The sequence below is a fragment of the Trypanosoma grayi genome (assembly GCF_000691245.1).
Source record: "Trypanosoma grayi strain ANR4 Tgr_456_V1, whole genome shotgun sequence".
In the NCBI taxonomy this organism is placed as follows: Eukaryota; Euglenozoa; class Kinetoplastea; order Trypanosomatida; family Trypanosomatidae; genus Trypanosoma; species Trypanosoma grayi.
In genome coordinates, this window is record NW_008826075.1 from 1 (window position 1) to 12,005 (window position 12,005).

At 56.0% G+C, this 12,005-nt stretch overlaps 5 protein-coding genes across 5 annotated transcripts; all 5 read right to left on the bottom strand.

Annotated features, from left to right (window-relative positions):
• Window positions 1-172: 172 nt before the first annotated feature.
• On the bottom strand, window positions 173-1,819 carry DQ04_04561000 (hypothetical protein; the record flags this gene model as incomplete). Its single annotated transcript, XM_009313656.1, has 1 exon — window positions 173-1,819. The coding sequence occupies one exon, from the start codon at window positions 1,817-1,819 to the stop codon at window positions 173-175; it is 1,647 nt and encodes a 548-aa protein (XP_009311931.1).
• Window positions 1,820-2,344: 525 nt separating this feature from the next.
• On the bottom strand, window positions 2,345-4,861 carry DQ04_04561010 (multidrug resistance protein, MATE family; the record flags this gene model as incomplete). The annotated part of the gene is made up of 1 exon (XM_009313657.1): window positions 2,345-4,861. The coding sequence occupies one exon, from the start codon at window positions 4,859-4,861 to the stop codon at window positions 2,345-2,347; it is 2,517 nt and encodes an 838-aa protein (XP_009311932.1).
• A 94-nt stretch (window positions 4,862-4,955) lies between these two features.
• Window positions 4,956-5,441, bottom strand: DQ04_04561020 (hypothetical protein; the record flags this gene model as incomplete). Its single annotated transcript, XM_009313658.1, has 1 exon — window positions 4,956-5,441. The coding sequence occupies one exon, from the start codon at window positions 5,439-5,441 to the stop codon at window positions 4,956-4,958; it is 486 nt and encodes a 161-aa protein (XP_009311933.1).
• DQ04_04561030 (putative calcium uniporter protein, mitochondrial) lies at window positions 5,441-6,325 on the bottom strand (the record flags this gene model as incomplete). Its single annotated transcript, XM_009313659.1, has 1 exon — window positions 5,441-6,325. One exon carries the CDS (start codon window positions 6,323-6,325, stop codon window positions 5,441-5,443), a length of 885 nt encoding a protein of 294 aa, XP_009311934.1.
• A 1,266-nt stretch (window positions 6,326-7,591) lies between these two features.
• Window positions 7,592-10,945, bottom strand: DQ04_04561040 (hypothetical protein; the record flags this gene model as incomplete). Its single annotated transcript, XM_009313660.1, has 1 exon — window positions 7,592-10,945. The coding sequence occupies one exon, from the start codon at window positions 10,943-10,945 to the stop codon at window positions 7,592-7,594; it is 3,354 nt and encodes a 1,117-aa protein (XP_009311935.1).
• Window positions 10,946-12,005: the final 1,060 nt, after the last annotated feature.

Here is a 12,005-nt window from a genome sequence, read left to right on the forward strand (position 1 = left end):
AAAATAGCCCAAAGCCCCTTCTGCCTTGCTGCTGCACTTCTTTCCCCCCCCCCTTTTCCCCTTCCACTGACAACTATGTCATGCATGTATACGTGTGCCCTGGCTTCTTGCGTAAGCCAAATAAAATGCGTCGACTACGTTCACGTCTGGTGCCGTCCCGCTGCCTTTTTTATCACATTCGCATCGACTTGAGGCCTCCCTGACGCTCCCTGCAGAACGGAATGTGCCGCTCGGCTGCTGCTGGAGCGAAGCGTCGGCCGCACGTTGGGCAGCACACGCGGTCGTCCTCAAACACTTCCTCCTGACCACCACTGCTGCCGTCCCGCCGGCGCCCACTTCCCAACTGCAGCGCCTGCCGCAGTTGCGCACGCTGCCGCCGCCACTTGGTATTCTTCTTCTCCGAGTCGCCACCGGACTTGCCCCTGCTGGATGCGAGGGGCTGCGAGGCATCCCGACTTGTGCCGCCGAAGCTCGAGTTATCGCAGGTGTTTGTCTGAGACGAACAACGGCCGCGGGGATCGTACACCTGCCGGTGACCACCGCCCTTTGGGATCCTATGTTGTTGTTGTTCGCAGACCGCAACGTGGCGGGGCCACCGCGACATGGCAAAGAACTGTCGACCACAATGCGGGCACGGCTTTAGTGGCTCATCCGATTCCATTCCCATGTTGACAACACTGCCACTGTTGCTGGTGAATGCCACGCTGCTCTGCCGGCACGACAGTGCCTGCCCGCTTTTGCCCATAACACCTTCACCATCATCCTTCCCGTTGACCGCGGCCGCCTGGAAGGGCGTCATAACTGTGGCTGCCATGTCGCTGGGCAGCCGAGCTGCCACAGCGGCTGGCATTTCGTCGATCTGATTCACTCCACAAGGCGGGGTTCGTTGTTGCCACTGACAACCAGGCGACGGCGGTGTGAGCTCGCGCGATAACGACGATGCCTCACGCTCCTTTCTCCCATTGCTCTCGTCGCGCCGCTCTTCCTGTGGTGTGGAGACGTATGGCAGCGAAAATGAGTGGCTGGTGCTTCGGCTTTCCGTCCGAAGCGAAAGAGTGGCGTTCCGTCCTCTCGCGTCACCGCGACGTTGTGCATCGCTCTGCGAAGACGTCAAGCCGTTCGTATTTGTGGCCAGCCCACGAGCCGTTGTCGCTTCTGCATGTGGCGAGCCGCAGCGAGAAGATTCCAGCCGCTGGTGTATGGCTTGCAGCTCATCTTTGAAAGCCGACGAGGCAGTGACTGTTGCTGTTTCTGCTGCAGTTGATACCGTCAGGTGGCGTGGTATCACACCACGTGCCGTCTGCGCTGCGTTGAGGCCAACGTCACTGTTGCGCTTTCGCAGCAGCGCGGCGTACTCCTTGCAACAGCTTTGATGACGCGTAAAGGAAGATGCGTCGAAGTAGCGCCGCGCACAACCCAGGCATCGTTGCCCTTCTTCCGGCTCCTCTTCCACCACCACCTCTTCACCACCACTAAACTTTGAAGCCTCTGTTGTTGCTGTTGCTGTTGCCGCTGATGCTGTGCGCGCGGAAGCGGGAACCGCCCCGGCATTGGAGATGGGCCAACGTCTGCTCCGTGCAGCAGTCCGTTCCGCGAACTGATTGCGCTGCACTGTCAGCTTCTGCTGGGCACTCAGGCGAAGACGAAGGAAAAGTGATGCGCGAATCTCGCCGGCCTGCGCACGCTCCAGGAACTCCTTCTGCTCGCGTAGCAGCTCGGCAGCGTCGAAGGTGAAAGAGTCGGCAGCATGCGCGTTGGAGCCGTTGGCCACGTGGTTGCCACCGTACGGATTGTTGTACGCTGCGGCCGAATCGTGCATTGTGTAATGGCCAACAGAACCACTGAAAAAAAAAACTTCTATAATTGTGCTGTTGTGGTTAATTGCTTGCTGTGCTTCGCTGTGTGCCACAGTTGTATCCTAAATAACACTCTTTGCCTCTTTTCTTCAATTGTACTGCCGCCTGGCGCAGTGTGTAATCCATGCCGGTCGGAAAGTAAGAAATGGGAATGATAATAACGGAGGCAGTAGCGGCACTGGCAGTGCTCAGGAAGCAGAAATTGCCTTGCCGCACCAACTTGATACAAACTCGACCTCCCCAGATTACTTATTCTCTGCGTCCAGCCTCCGCTTCGCCGAATGCGTGAACAGGCATTCTACAGCGAGGCAAACTGCGCACCACAGGCACCCTGTTTACCCAGCGCCCCTTCAGGTTAACGATGCACACACACACACACACATACACACACAAAGTGCACATGATCCAGGATCAAATCGCCATTTGAAAACCATTAAGATGCAGCAGTAACGAGAGCAGAAGCCCGGCAATAGGAAAACATCCACGCCTTAGTTACTGTGCGCATCGCGGTGTGGCGGAACCCGAAACCGCCGCCCCCTCTTCGCCAGCCGCTGGCCGAAGTCCTCTGGACTCACTGGGATGCCTGAGCGCCGCATCGCTTCTTCATCCACCACGTACACTTCCTCCTCGTCTTCTTCCTCCTCCTCGTCTTCCTCCTCCTCCTCATTGTCGTCGTCCCGGTCGCTGGGAAGGAAGGCTTCGCACACGGCGTGGTAGTCCATCAGGCACGTCACCGCCACCATCGCCGGCGCTTCGATGCAAAGCCCGATTGTCAGCCCAAGGCACACGCCGACGACGCCGAACCGCAGGTACACGCCGAGGAGGACCGCCATCGGGATGCCGACGCCCCACAGAGAGAGCAGCAGGATGAGGGCGCCGAGGTGGTTCTTGCCAAGGCCGCTGAAGATGCCCTGGAACGTGAACTGCACCGTGTCGGCAATATGGAAGAACGGCAGGAGGGCGACACACTTGCGCGCCAACTTCAGCGTGCCACCTCGTGTGCCGAAGAGCGACATGAGAAAATCGAAAAAGTAGTACAAAACTGCCGAGTCAATGGCACCAATCACGCATGCACTCACAATTGCGACCTCTACATACATACGGGCAGTGGCAGGCTTATTGCCGCCAACGCAGCGTCCAATGTTCGCACACGCTCCAGCACTCAGGCCCCCTCCAGCCGCAGCGAAGATGAAAAGAACGTTCATGATACCCGACCACGCTGCGCCTTCCCTCTCCCCAAAGTACGCACACAACAGGACGCTCACGTCGAACGAAGACGCCTCCGCTGCAACAAAGATGGCACTCGGAATGGCGAGTTTTAGGTATTCCTTCACATCTGACGGACGGGCAGCCTCTACCAAGCGAAGGCTTCCGAGTGTGTGCCTTGTCTGCGACTTCTTCAGCGTCATTGCGACTATCACAAACAGCTGCCACCACGCCGTGATGCACATACCGATCATGCTGTATCGCACACCCATGGGTGTTAAAAACATCTGCAAAAACGGGGTGATAATGAACCCTGCCGTCAACGCAATCATCGGCATCTGTGGCTGCATCTGGTTGGATAGGAATTTATGGAACGCTATAAATATCATCACCGGTATCATAAAGAAGGGCATATAAAGAAGGAATTCACCTGCCACCGCCGCGGTCTCTGGGCCGTATATCGTCGCGAGCAGCGTTGGCAGCTTATACATGAAGATACAGTCCGGGATGAGGAAGGCCAAATTGATAATAATACCGCGCTGCAGGAGAAGCCCCAACTCTTGACTATTGTTGTCTCGCCCGTACTCGTGCGAACACAACGTGTCCATTGCAAAGGTCATCCCGACTGTTGGGTAGAGCGCAACAATGCTGAGAATAAAGTATCCAACAGATGCACCAGATAGATGGAGTTCACCAAGATAGCTGCCAATGAAGGCAAGCGGAACAACAGAGAGGGCAAAAGTATAACCAATCGATACAGCTGCCGGCACGGCGAACTTCAGAAGGTGCACAAACGCAGAACAATATTCGAGTTTGGCATCCTCTTCCTCCTCCTCATCGCCTTCACCTTCCTCTTCGTCGTCGGTGTAAACGTCACCGCCCTTCACACTAACGTGTTCAGCGAAGGTGATGCGAGGCCCGGCGACACGTGTGAGCGGCACCTTCTCTGGTGACTCAACAGCGACCGCCACAACGCCTTGAGCTCCCGCTGTCGAGGACAACACATCAATCTTCTTTATTTTGAAATTTTTCTCATCGTAACCGAAGACGGCCTTATTTGCCTTGTCAATGGTCGCCTGAGAGAGCAAATGCCGCGGCGGCGGATCTACGCGGATGCGCTGGAGCGCTATAAGGTCCGGCGTCGACTGCGGGAACTTCTCCTTCACGACATGCACGGTGCCCTCACGCTTGGACGGGGAGCGCGCATCTGCGCTGCTGGAGCGCGGCCCTAAAACGATGCACTCGCCAAGAAATGAACTTTCCTTCTCCAACTCTGCTTGTGGTTGTAGCAGCGGCGCCTTCTCTTTCTTGAGTGCGCTTGGCGCCACAATGTCCGTGGCGAGTCGGAATGTAGGCGACATCGGCATCTCGCCCGTCGGTGCGTTTGCGTCACTACGCGGCTTCTTTGCACCGCCGTACGATGGCTTATCCGGCCGGCGCATCGGCGGCACCGGGAACATGGCACCGTGGCTCGACGTAAAGCTGCCGTGGAAGAGTGTCTTGCGCGCCTCTTCCGCGAGCCTTGTGGTTTGCTGGGCTACCGTCAGGTCATGGTGCTTCGAGACGCCCCGGCGCACCACCACCACGCGCCGCGTGCGGGACACGGGTGCGGAGGTGGCGCGGGGTTGCCGGTGATGCGTGCGCTGCGTCGACCCGTAGCGTCGCTGCCCCACTGCACGGCCGTCGTCGCGGCGGTGCGACAGAAGCGTTGAGCCTTCGTGCAGCGGGTTACCGGGTGCGGCATTGACGTCTTGTTTGGTGTCGCCGCCCCCCCCTTGAACAAGTGGTCTTGGCTGCATTGTTGTCGTACCCAATTTGCTAGTCCAAGTCTTGCCGTTGTTGTGAAGTATGCAAGCACACTCACACCTCAGGGCCGTTTGTCAAAATCGTCTTTTACTGACGTGCAACAGCCACTGTTTTACCCCTCCGCCTCGCTAGAAGCTTGAGCGGGGCACTACCTTTTTTTTTTTGCACGTTGCGTGCGTGCTGCAAAACACACAGTTTGGGAGAAAGAAAGAAACAGGGAGCAATAGTAATGAACTTCACCGACCTCCACGCCCCACAGCCAGACAACGTGAAGCACGTAGATAAAATATACAAGCGCCACACAGCGAAGCGCAGTTTTCTTTTTGTGTGCATGAGTGGTGGTGGAGGTGGTGAGAGAATCAGCACCACGTTGTGTGCATCCCCATGGGAAGCACAACCACCGAAGTCTGAACTTGTCTCAGGAGCCGCCCACCTCGTCCCCCGCTGATGCGTCCATTCACGCCGCCAAACACAGCGTCGTGACACCGACAACACGTTGCGAAACGATCCACACACACACACAGGCACTATTCCAAATATACAAGAACATATATATATATATATANGCTGCATCAATGCTGCTTCACCCACGCCCTGATCTTCTCCAGCATTCTTCGCTCCTCATCGACCCTCCTGCACACCACCTCGTACTTCTCCCAGTCGAAGTCAGGCGGGGCGTAGCGCCTCACTCTCGCCGGCAACACCGTTCTGTCGTAGTCCTCATATGTGTGCGATCTCCCGTGACGGAGGAAGTAAAGAAAGAACACCAGCGACGTGCCTGTCCCAATGAAGTACGAGACTGGCTCCATGATGTCCCAGTCTAGGTCGAAGAACGTCAGACGCGATATGACAGCCAGCTGTAGGCCAGCGAAGCACAGCGCGCCACCCCACACGAATCGCCGCCACTTCGCTGCGCGCCGCAACGCCGGCTCCAGGGCGCTGCGCATCGCCTCCTCATCGACCTCCGCCGCCGACACCCGCCTGCGTGCCTCCTCAACGAAGAAGTCCACCGTTCCACCCTGCAGCGTCTCGTACATCTGCAGCAGCCGTGCGGGCCGGAGGTGCACCGCCACGCCGTGCGAAATAGACACAAGGACGCCAGACTCCTCCAACAGCTGAAGCGCCACGTCGCTGTCGGCCACATGGCTCTCGCGGCAGTAGTGATCGAACACGGCGCGGCTGATCACGTCGCGTCCACCGCTGCCGTCCGAGCCCACAGCGGCATGTTGCTGCAGTGCCTGCCGGAGCAAAACCATCGGTGCAATTGACGCAAATTCCGATGCGGTTAATGGAGGCGGCGGTGGTGCCTCACCCGTGGAAGCTGATGTAGCCGTCGTGGTGCAGCACCGCATCGCACTAAGAAGCGGAGAGAGGGACGATTCAGCGTGTGCCCATCGCATGGGGCCGCGGGCCAGTAAAGTGCAGATGCGGTGGCATGACGACTGTGCAGTAAACATACCACTCGAGGTGACTTGGACTAACGCCACAAATAAAGCAGAAAAGAGAAAGCCAGTGATGCAATTCACACAGCATTCACATCACGCAAACAAAAACCCCACATAGATATCGCATCCCACACTTCATAGTGAGTTGCCACAAGGACATAAAGAGGATAGTTCCCCTTTCGTTCTACTCTGTAATCCCTCACTTTGCTTCTTGCTCTATTCTATATCTCTCTGCCATCTCCCCTGTTACGGCTGATCTATGTCTAAACCTGCAAGCACCACTGTGTGCACCCACCCGCACACAGCGGCGTGTCCGCAGCGACACAAGCGGGTGAAACGAGTAGCAGCAACTACAACCGTGGTCCCCGACTCTCGTGAAAGCAAACATATCACCAAAATAAAAGTCAAGAAATACACACAGCAGCGATGATCGAAAAGTAGCAATGAAGCTCAAAAATACACACTAATACACACCCAATGAAAGCGCGGCAGTAATTACAGGCCTGCAGAAGTCTCGATTGTTTTTCTTTGCGTTCCTGCACAAATGGCTCCGATTTTTTTTTTCCTTTCACTTTCATTTTTTTATAGACGCCCATCTAAAGAGTTGTGGGGGCAGAGCCCCACACACAAGGGAAGGCAAATGGAAAGCCACGGAAAGCATCTCTAGTCCCATATTGCACACCCTTCCCTGAGGCCCAAGCACGCTCTCACACCCGCACTTGGCCTTGCCCATTTCTACAGCACGGGAAATCACTCAGATAATGAATGAAGCGAATGTGAGAAAATATCTCCCCCCTTCGTGTGTGGAACAAGAAACGAAACCAAAGGTGCATACGCACGTGCTGTTTCATTTTTCTTTTTTTCAGCTGTCCTTTACATCCGCAGCCACTGTGCTACAGTATTTTCTTTCAGTATCACCATCAACATCATCATCATCACACGCTCTCCGCCCTCTTCAACGTCACCTTCGCCCCATTGTCGCTGCAGCTGAGTGCGAGGCAGACAGTAGCACACCGAGCATTAGTGCTCTAATGCACATACCATATGAAAACTGCCCAAAAGCCAAAATAAGAGAAAATATATGCATATACTAGTGGCAATTGCTCAAGGTACTGCGGCGGCGGCCGCAATCCCACAATTCTTGTCTGCTACTGAGCCCTACATGAATCCGGAGTATGCACTTCATCAAGATACCATCCCTCGCCCTTCAAACCACCGGGGGAAATGGGAAACAGGCTCCCAGGTTCTTTTTCAGTTTTGTTTGTGATGACCTCCACATCAATTCGGAGTGAAATACAACGGGTGCCACAACTCCTGATGCACATCCGCCAACATGAGCATTTGTGTGGCAGGATCGAACCCTAACCAGCAGGCAGGGAGAGCATCGTCGTCGCTCTTAATCGACTGCGGCCGTGGGTCACCAACGCACGTCAGTCCCATCCCGGAGATGGTGAGGGGCTGCGAAGTGGACGCAGAGTCCCCAAATGTCTTATTAGACGTGGCCTCTAGTGAGTGACGCAACCCCTCACCATCCCTCTCGCACAACCCCTTGACAGACCACGGGCTGTCCTCAATCACCGCGTTACCTGAGAAGTACATCGCACCCAGTTGGCTCGCGAGTGTCGCTGTTGTGGGGAGCGGTGGAAGCGTCTTGAAGCTGAGGGGGAACTCACCGAGCACAATGTTCGGGTAGCTTCTGATGGCAAAGCGCAGACCGAGAAGTCCAACCACCTCGCGTTTCTTGTCATAGAACACCAGCGCATGGTGAGGAATGATGCTTGTTGCCTCACGCGGCGGAAGAGCGAGGGCGCAATGCGGGTGGTTGCGCTGCATTAATGGGACGGCATTCGCGCAGAACGCCATGGCGAACGCCTCCTCCGTCGCGTGCGTAGCAAGGCGCAGCGACTCCGTCACTTTTACGGGAACAGAGAGGCGACCGTGCTCGCCAGTATCGGGGATGCAGAAGGTAAGCGACTGGAAGGCGGCGTCCACCCACCGCGGCGGGTACCAGCGACCAAAGACCTTCACCGCGAGCCGCGTTGAGGCCAGACGACTGTCCTCCGGCTGGCTCTGTGGCGGCATCGTCGTTTCCACCTCAGGGATGGGAACAGCAAGCGTTGATGGCATCTTCTCCGGTGGTGTGAGGGTGCTGTCGTTGTCTTTCCTTGGAACTTGGCTCGGGGGTTGCTTCTGCTTATTTTTCGCGTCGACGACAAGGCTACTGCGTCGATCTTCTACCATTTCTGAGAGTTTGCGATTGATCTGCATGTTCTTGTCATAGAACTGTTGCTGTAATTCAAGGTTTTCTTCACCCGGCGCAATGGTGGAAGACATAATCGGCGGTAGTTGTGACGGTAACTTTGGCGCGTTCGTCGGGCATTCCTGAAGTTTTTGGGGACTGACGTCCGCTACATAATCCATCCGAACAGGATTGCCCTTCTTGGGTGCCCGGCGTTTGCGCGACGGCGAGGCCGTCAGCGGTGCTGTGGTGTTTTTGGATGTCTGGCTGTCTGCATTCGAGCCGCGGCGCCGCACCGGTTTGTCGTCCCCCGCCGCGTCGCGCAGTTCCACTGCGTTGGGAATGCTCACATCGGAGACATTTGCGTTGCGGCGTTTGGCCGCGTTGCGATTCGCGGGGCGTTGGAGCCGGCTGCGGTTCTCGCGCTCCTCGTTCGTGAGGTTCAGCGATGCAATGTCGGAGTGGCTGTTGTACAGCGGGTCGCCGTCGCTGGTGTCGCCGTTGAAGGAGCGGTCAGGGAGCACGTTGCACGCCACCTTCGCCTGCAATGTGAGTGACTGCACGCCACACACAAGGAAGTAGCGGTCAAACTCCGATGGGTCAAGATTTTCGTTGAACCAGAAAACAAAGGCACCGTCTGGAGCCGGCACCCACGACCTGCCGTTCAACGTGAGGCTCTCCCCGGGCAGAATCCACGAATACCACCGCACGTTTCGAACGCCGAAGAGCGCTGGCACGGCCCGCTGGATACGCCCCTCTCGCTGGAGCTGCTCTGTGCACTGCGACGGCCACGACAATGCCGCCGTGAAACTTAGCTGTGTCGTGATGTTACACGTCTCCTTCTTGCGCAGGACCTTCTGTGGAAGCGGAAGCAGCACCTCGCAGGTGACGATGCTCGTCGGTCTGCTCACTTGCGTGACCGCAAAGCCACCGAGCAGCTGCAGGAGGGCATTCGTGTCGACCTCCTCACCCCACAGTGCGGCCTCAATATGGCGGCGCTTCTCCTTATCATCCAGGTTCCCCGCAAGGGGGAAGAGGTATGTCATCTGCTTCCTACCAGTGACCGGGTACCCTGGCAAGAGTTCATCCGTCGCCCACAGTGGTGTGCAGGCGGCAAGCATGTGCTCACCGCTCCTGCATACGCCCTTGTTGCGCTTCTTCTTGCACAGTATACAGTAAGAGCTGATGACGTAGTTCCGATCCAAGTCATTTATTATGACGCTCTCTGGGTTCGGTAGCCGCAGCAAGTCGAATGGCCCGATAGCGAAGGGGAAACGGAGAATCGGCTTGTGGCGGAAGATGTCGTGTAACATCCGGTCCAATCCGCGGAGGGTCGGGCGTGTGAACGGGTCCTGGCCTAGCATCAGCAGCACAAGGTGGATGAACGGGTTACTATACTCCGCGGGTTGAAGGCTGCGCCGCACGTGGCGCGCGGTGTCGGACGGCGTCGTGAGACAGTGGTTCAGCGGCAGCTCGATCTTGCACTCCGACCCTTGGCGGCGCAACCGCAAGTTGCTCTTGAAACTGCTGGGCATGCCACAGGCAATCTGGTACACCGCCATGCCGAGGGCCCACACATCGTATTTCGGATGGCTGAGCGACCTGCTCGTCTGGCTCACCAGCTCGGGCGCTAGGAACGGAAACGCGCTGAGCGGCCTATTGGCGCGGTCTGGCAGCTGCCGTAGCTGGTACTCCGTGGCGTTCAGCATGAACGTCGGCTCGCCATCGCCGTTGCCGTTCTCACCAACAAGGACGTCCTCCATGCTGAGATACGGGGGACATATTCTGCTCACCGAGCGCACCGCGAGAAGCCCGATCACGAGGTGATTTAGAAGCGTGCCAAGCGTCGCCTCGGGAACGGGGTGCTGTGCCAGCTGCCCCTCGCTCCACCCCTGAAGGTCCTGCCTGCAATGAGGCATGTATATCACGCCCAGAGTGCCCTTGACGCCGTGGTCCTTCTGCTGAAACCGGTGTACCGACAGCACAGGGACGACGAACGGACACTCCTGAACAGCTTCGTCCTTCAGCTGTTGCTCGGCGATAGCCATGTGCTTCACAAAGGCGTCCTCGTCCATGATTGGCCACATCCTGTCGCTCATCGTCGCGGGCACCGTCACACTCGTCGTGTCGGCCTCAATGAGCCCACTGCCAAGAAGTACCGACCACCAGATCCGCAGGCGGTCTTCGCGTGTGCGAATACCCTCCGCCACAGTGGGTGAAAGCGACAGCATAACCTTCGCCATGATGCCGTTATTCTGCAACAGCCCGCGGTGTGCTGTTGGCGCCTGACTGACTGTTTGGAAGTCCAGCGACTCCCCGTCCTTCGGTGTGAAGACGACGCTGGTTGGGCTGATGTGCAACACACGCCGTAGCAACACCTTTGGACCACTCATGGCTAATGGTGGTTACGACTGTACGTACTGTTGATGTTATGGATACAGAATCCGGAGCCGCAGCAACCGAAGTGGAATACCCACTTGTATATCTATTGTATCCACGTGTCTGCTTTACTCTCTCCACGTGTATATATTACAGGAGAGTCCACACGCACGCACGCGAGCAGCAGGAACGCGCTTCCTAGCCACCCACGTTCTCTAACGTTTATATGCGTGCAAATAAGTATGTGCTTGGTGTGTCTCTATTTACACCCAATGACTTCCGAATAGAAATAACAAGCGAGGGGAAGCAAAAAAAAAAAAAAAANAAAAAAAAAAAGGAAACCAGGGAAAACATGGCACTGTGATCACATCAATTGCTGAAGTAGGGCAAAGAAAAACATGTCATGTCCGTATTGTTTAACAAGATAATGCCGGCGGAGAATGGTTGGCTGTTCACCCAGAGCCCCTTCGCAACGCCACGGGGGAGACGAGGAGTCATCTTAGCGTTATTTTACATAACGGGACACCCAGTTCCCCCTCGTTCTATCTTGACAGTCACTTCAGGTGCGATGGAAGCCCCCAAAAAGCCGGAGGAGCGGCAACGAGAGGAGCGGAGGATGCCGCGGCGTCGATGACGGGGCGTAAATAAACACACGAAAAATCCAAGCAAAACTCAAAGAAAAAGAAACACAACACTGAGGATCACCCACACTCACTCTTCCATCTTATCTCGTGCAGATAAATAAAAAATATATACATACACACATATATATATATATATATATGTATACCCGCACGATATATCTATATATCAATATACATATATGTATATTGATGGATGGATGGATGGATGGATGGATGGAGAAGCCTGACGAATATAGCGGATATTGCGGAAGACGCCGCAAGAGGTGAATGGCACGTACACACACTCCGACGTCCTCCATTCCTTTTTCTCCAATTCAATCTCTCTGTGAGTATTTAAGGTGCCTAAGTGTTGCACCGACAATCTGCCATCCCCGGATGTCTGTTTGCGTTTTTTTTTTTCAAACCGCTACGACTCTCCTCGGGGAAGGGG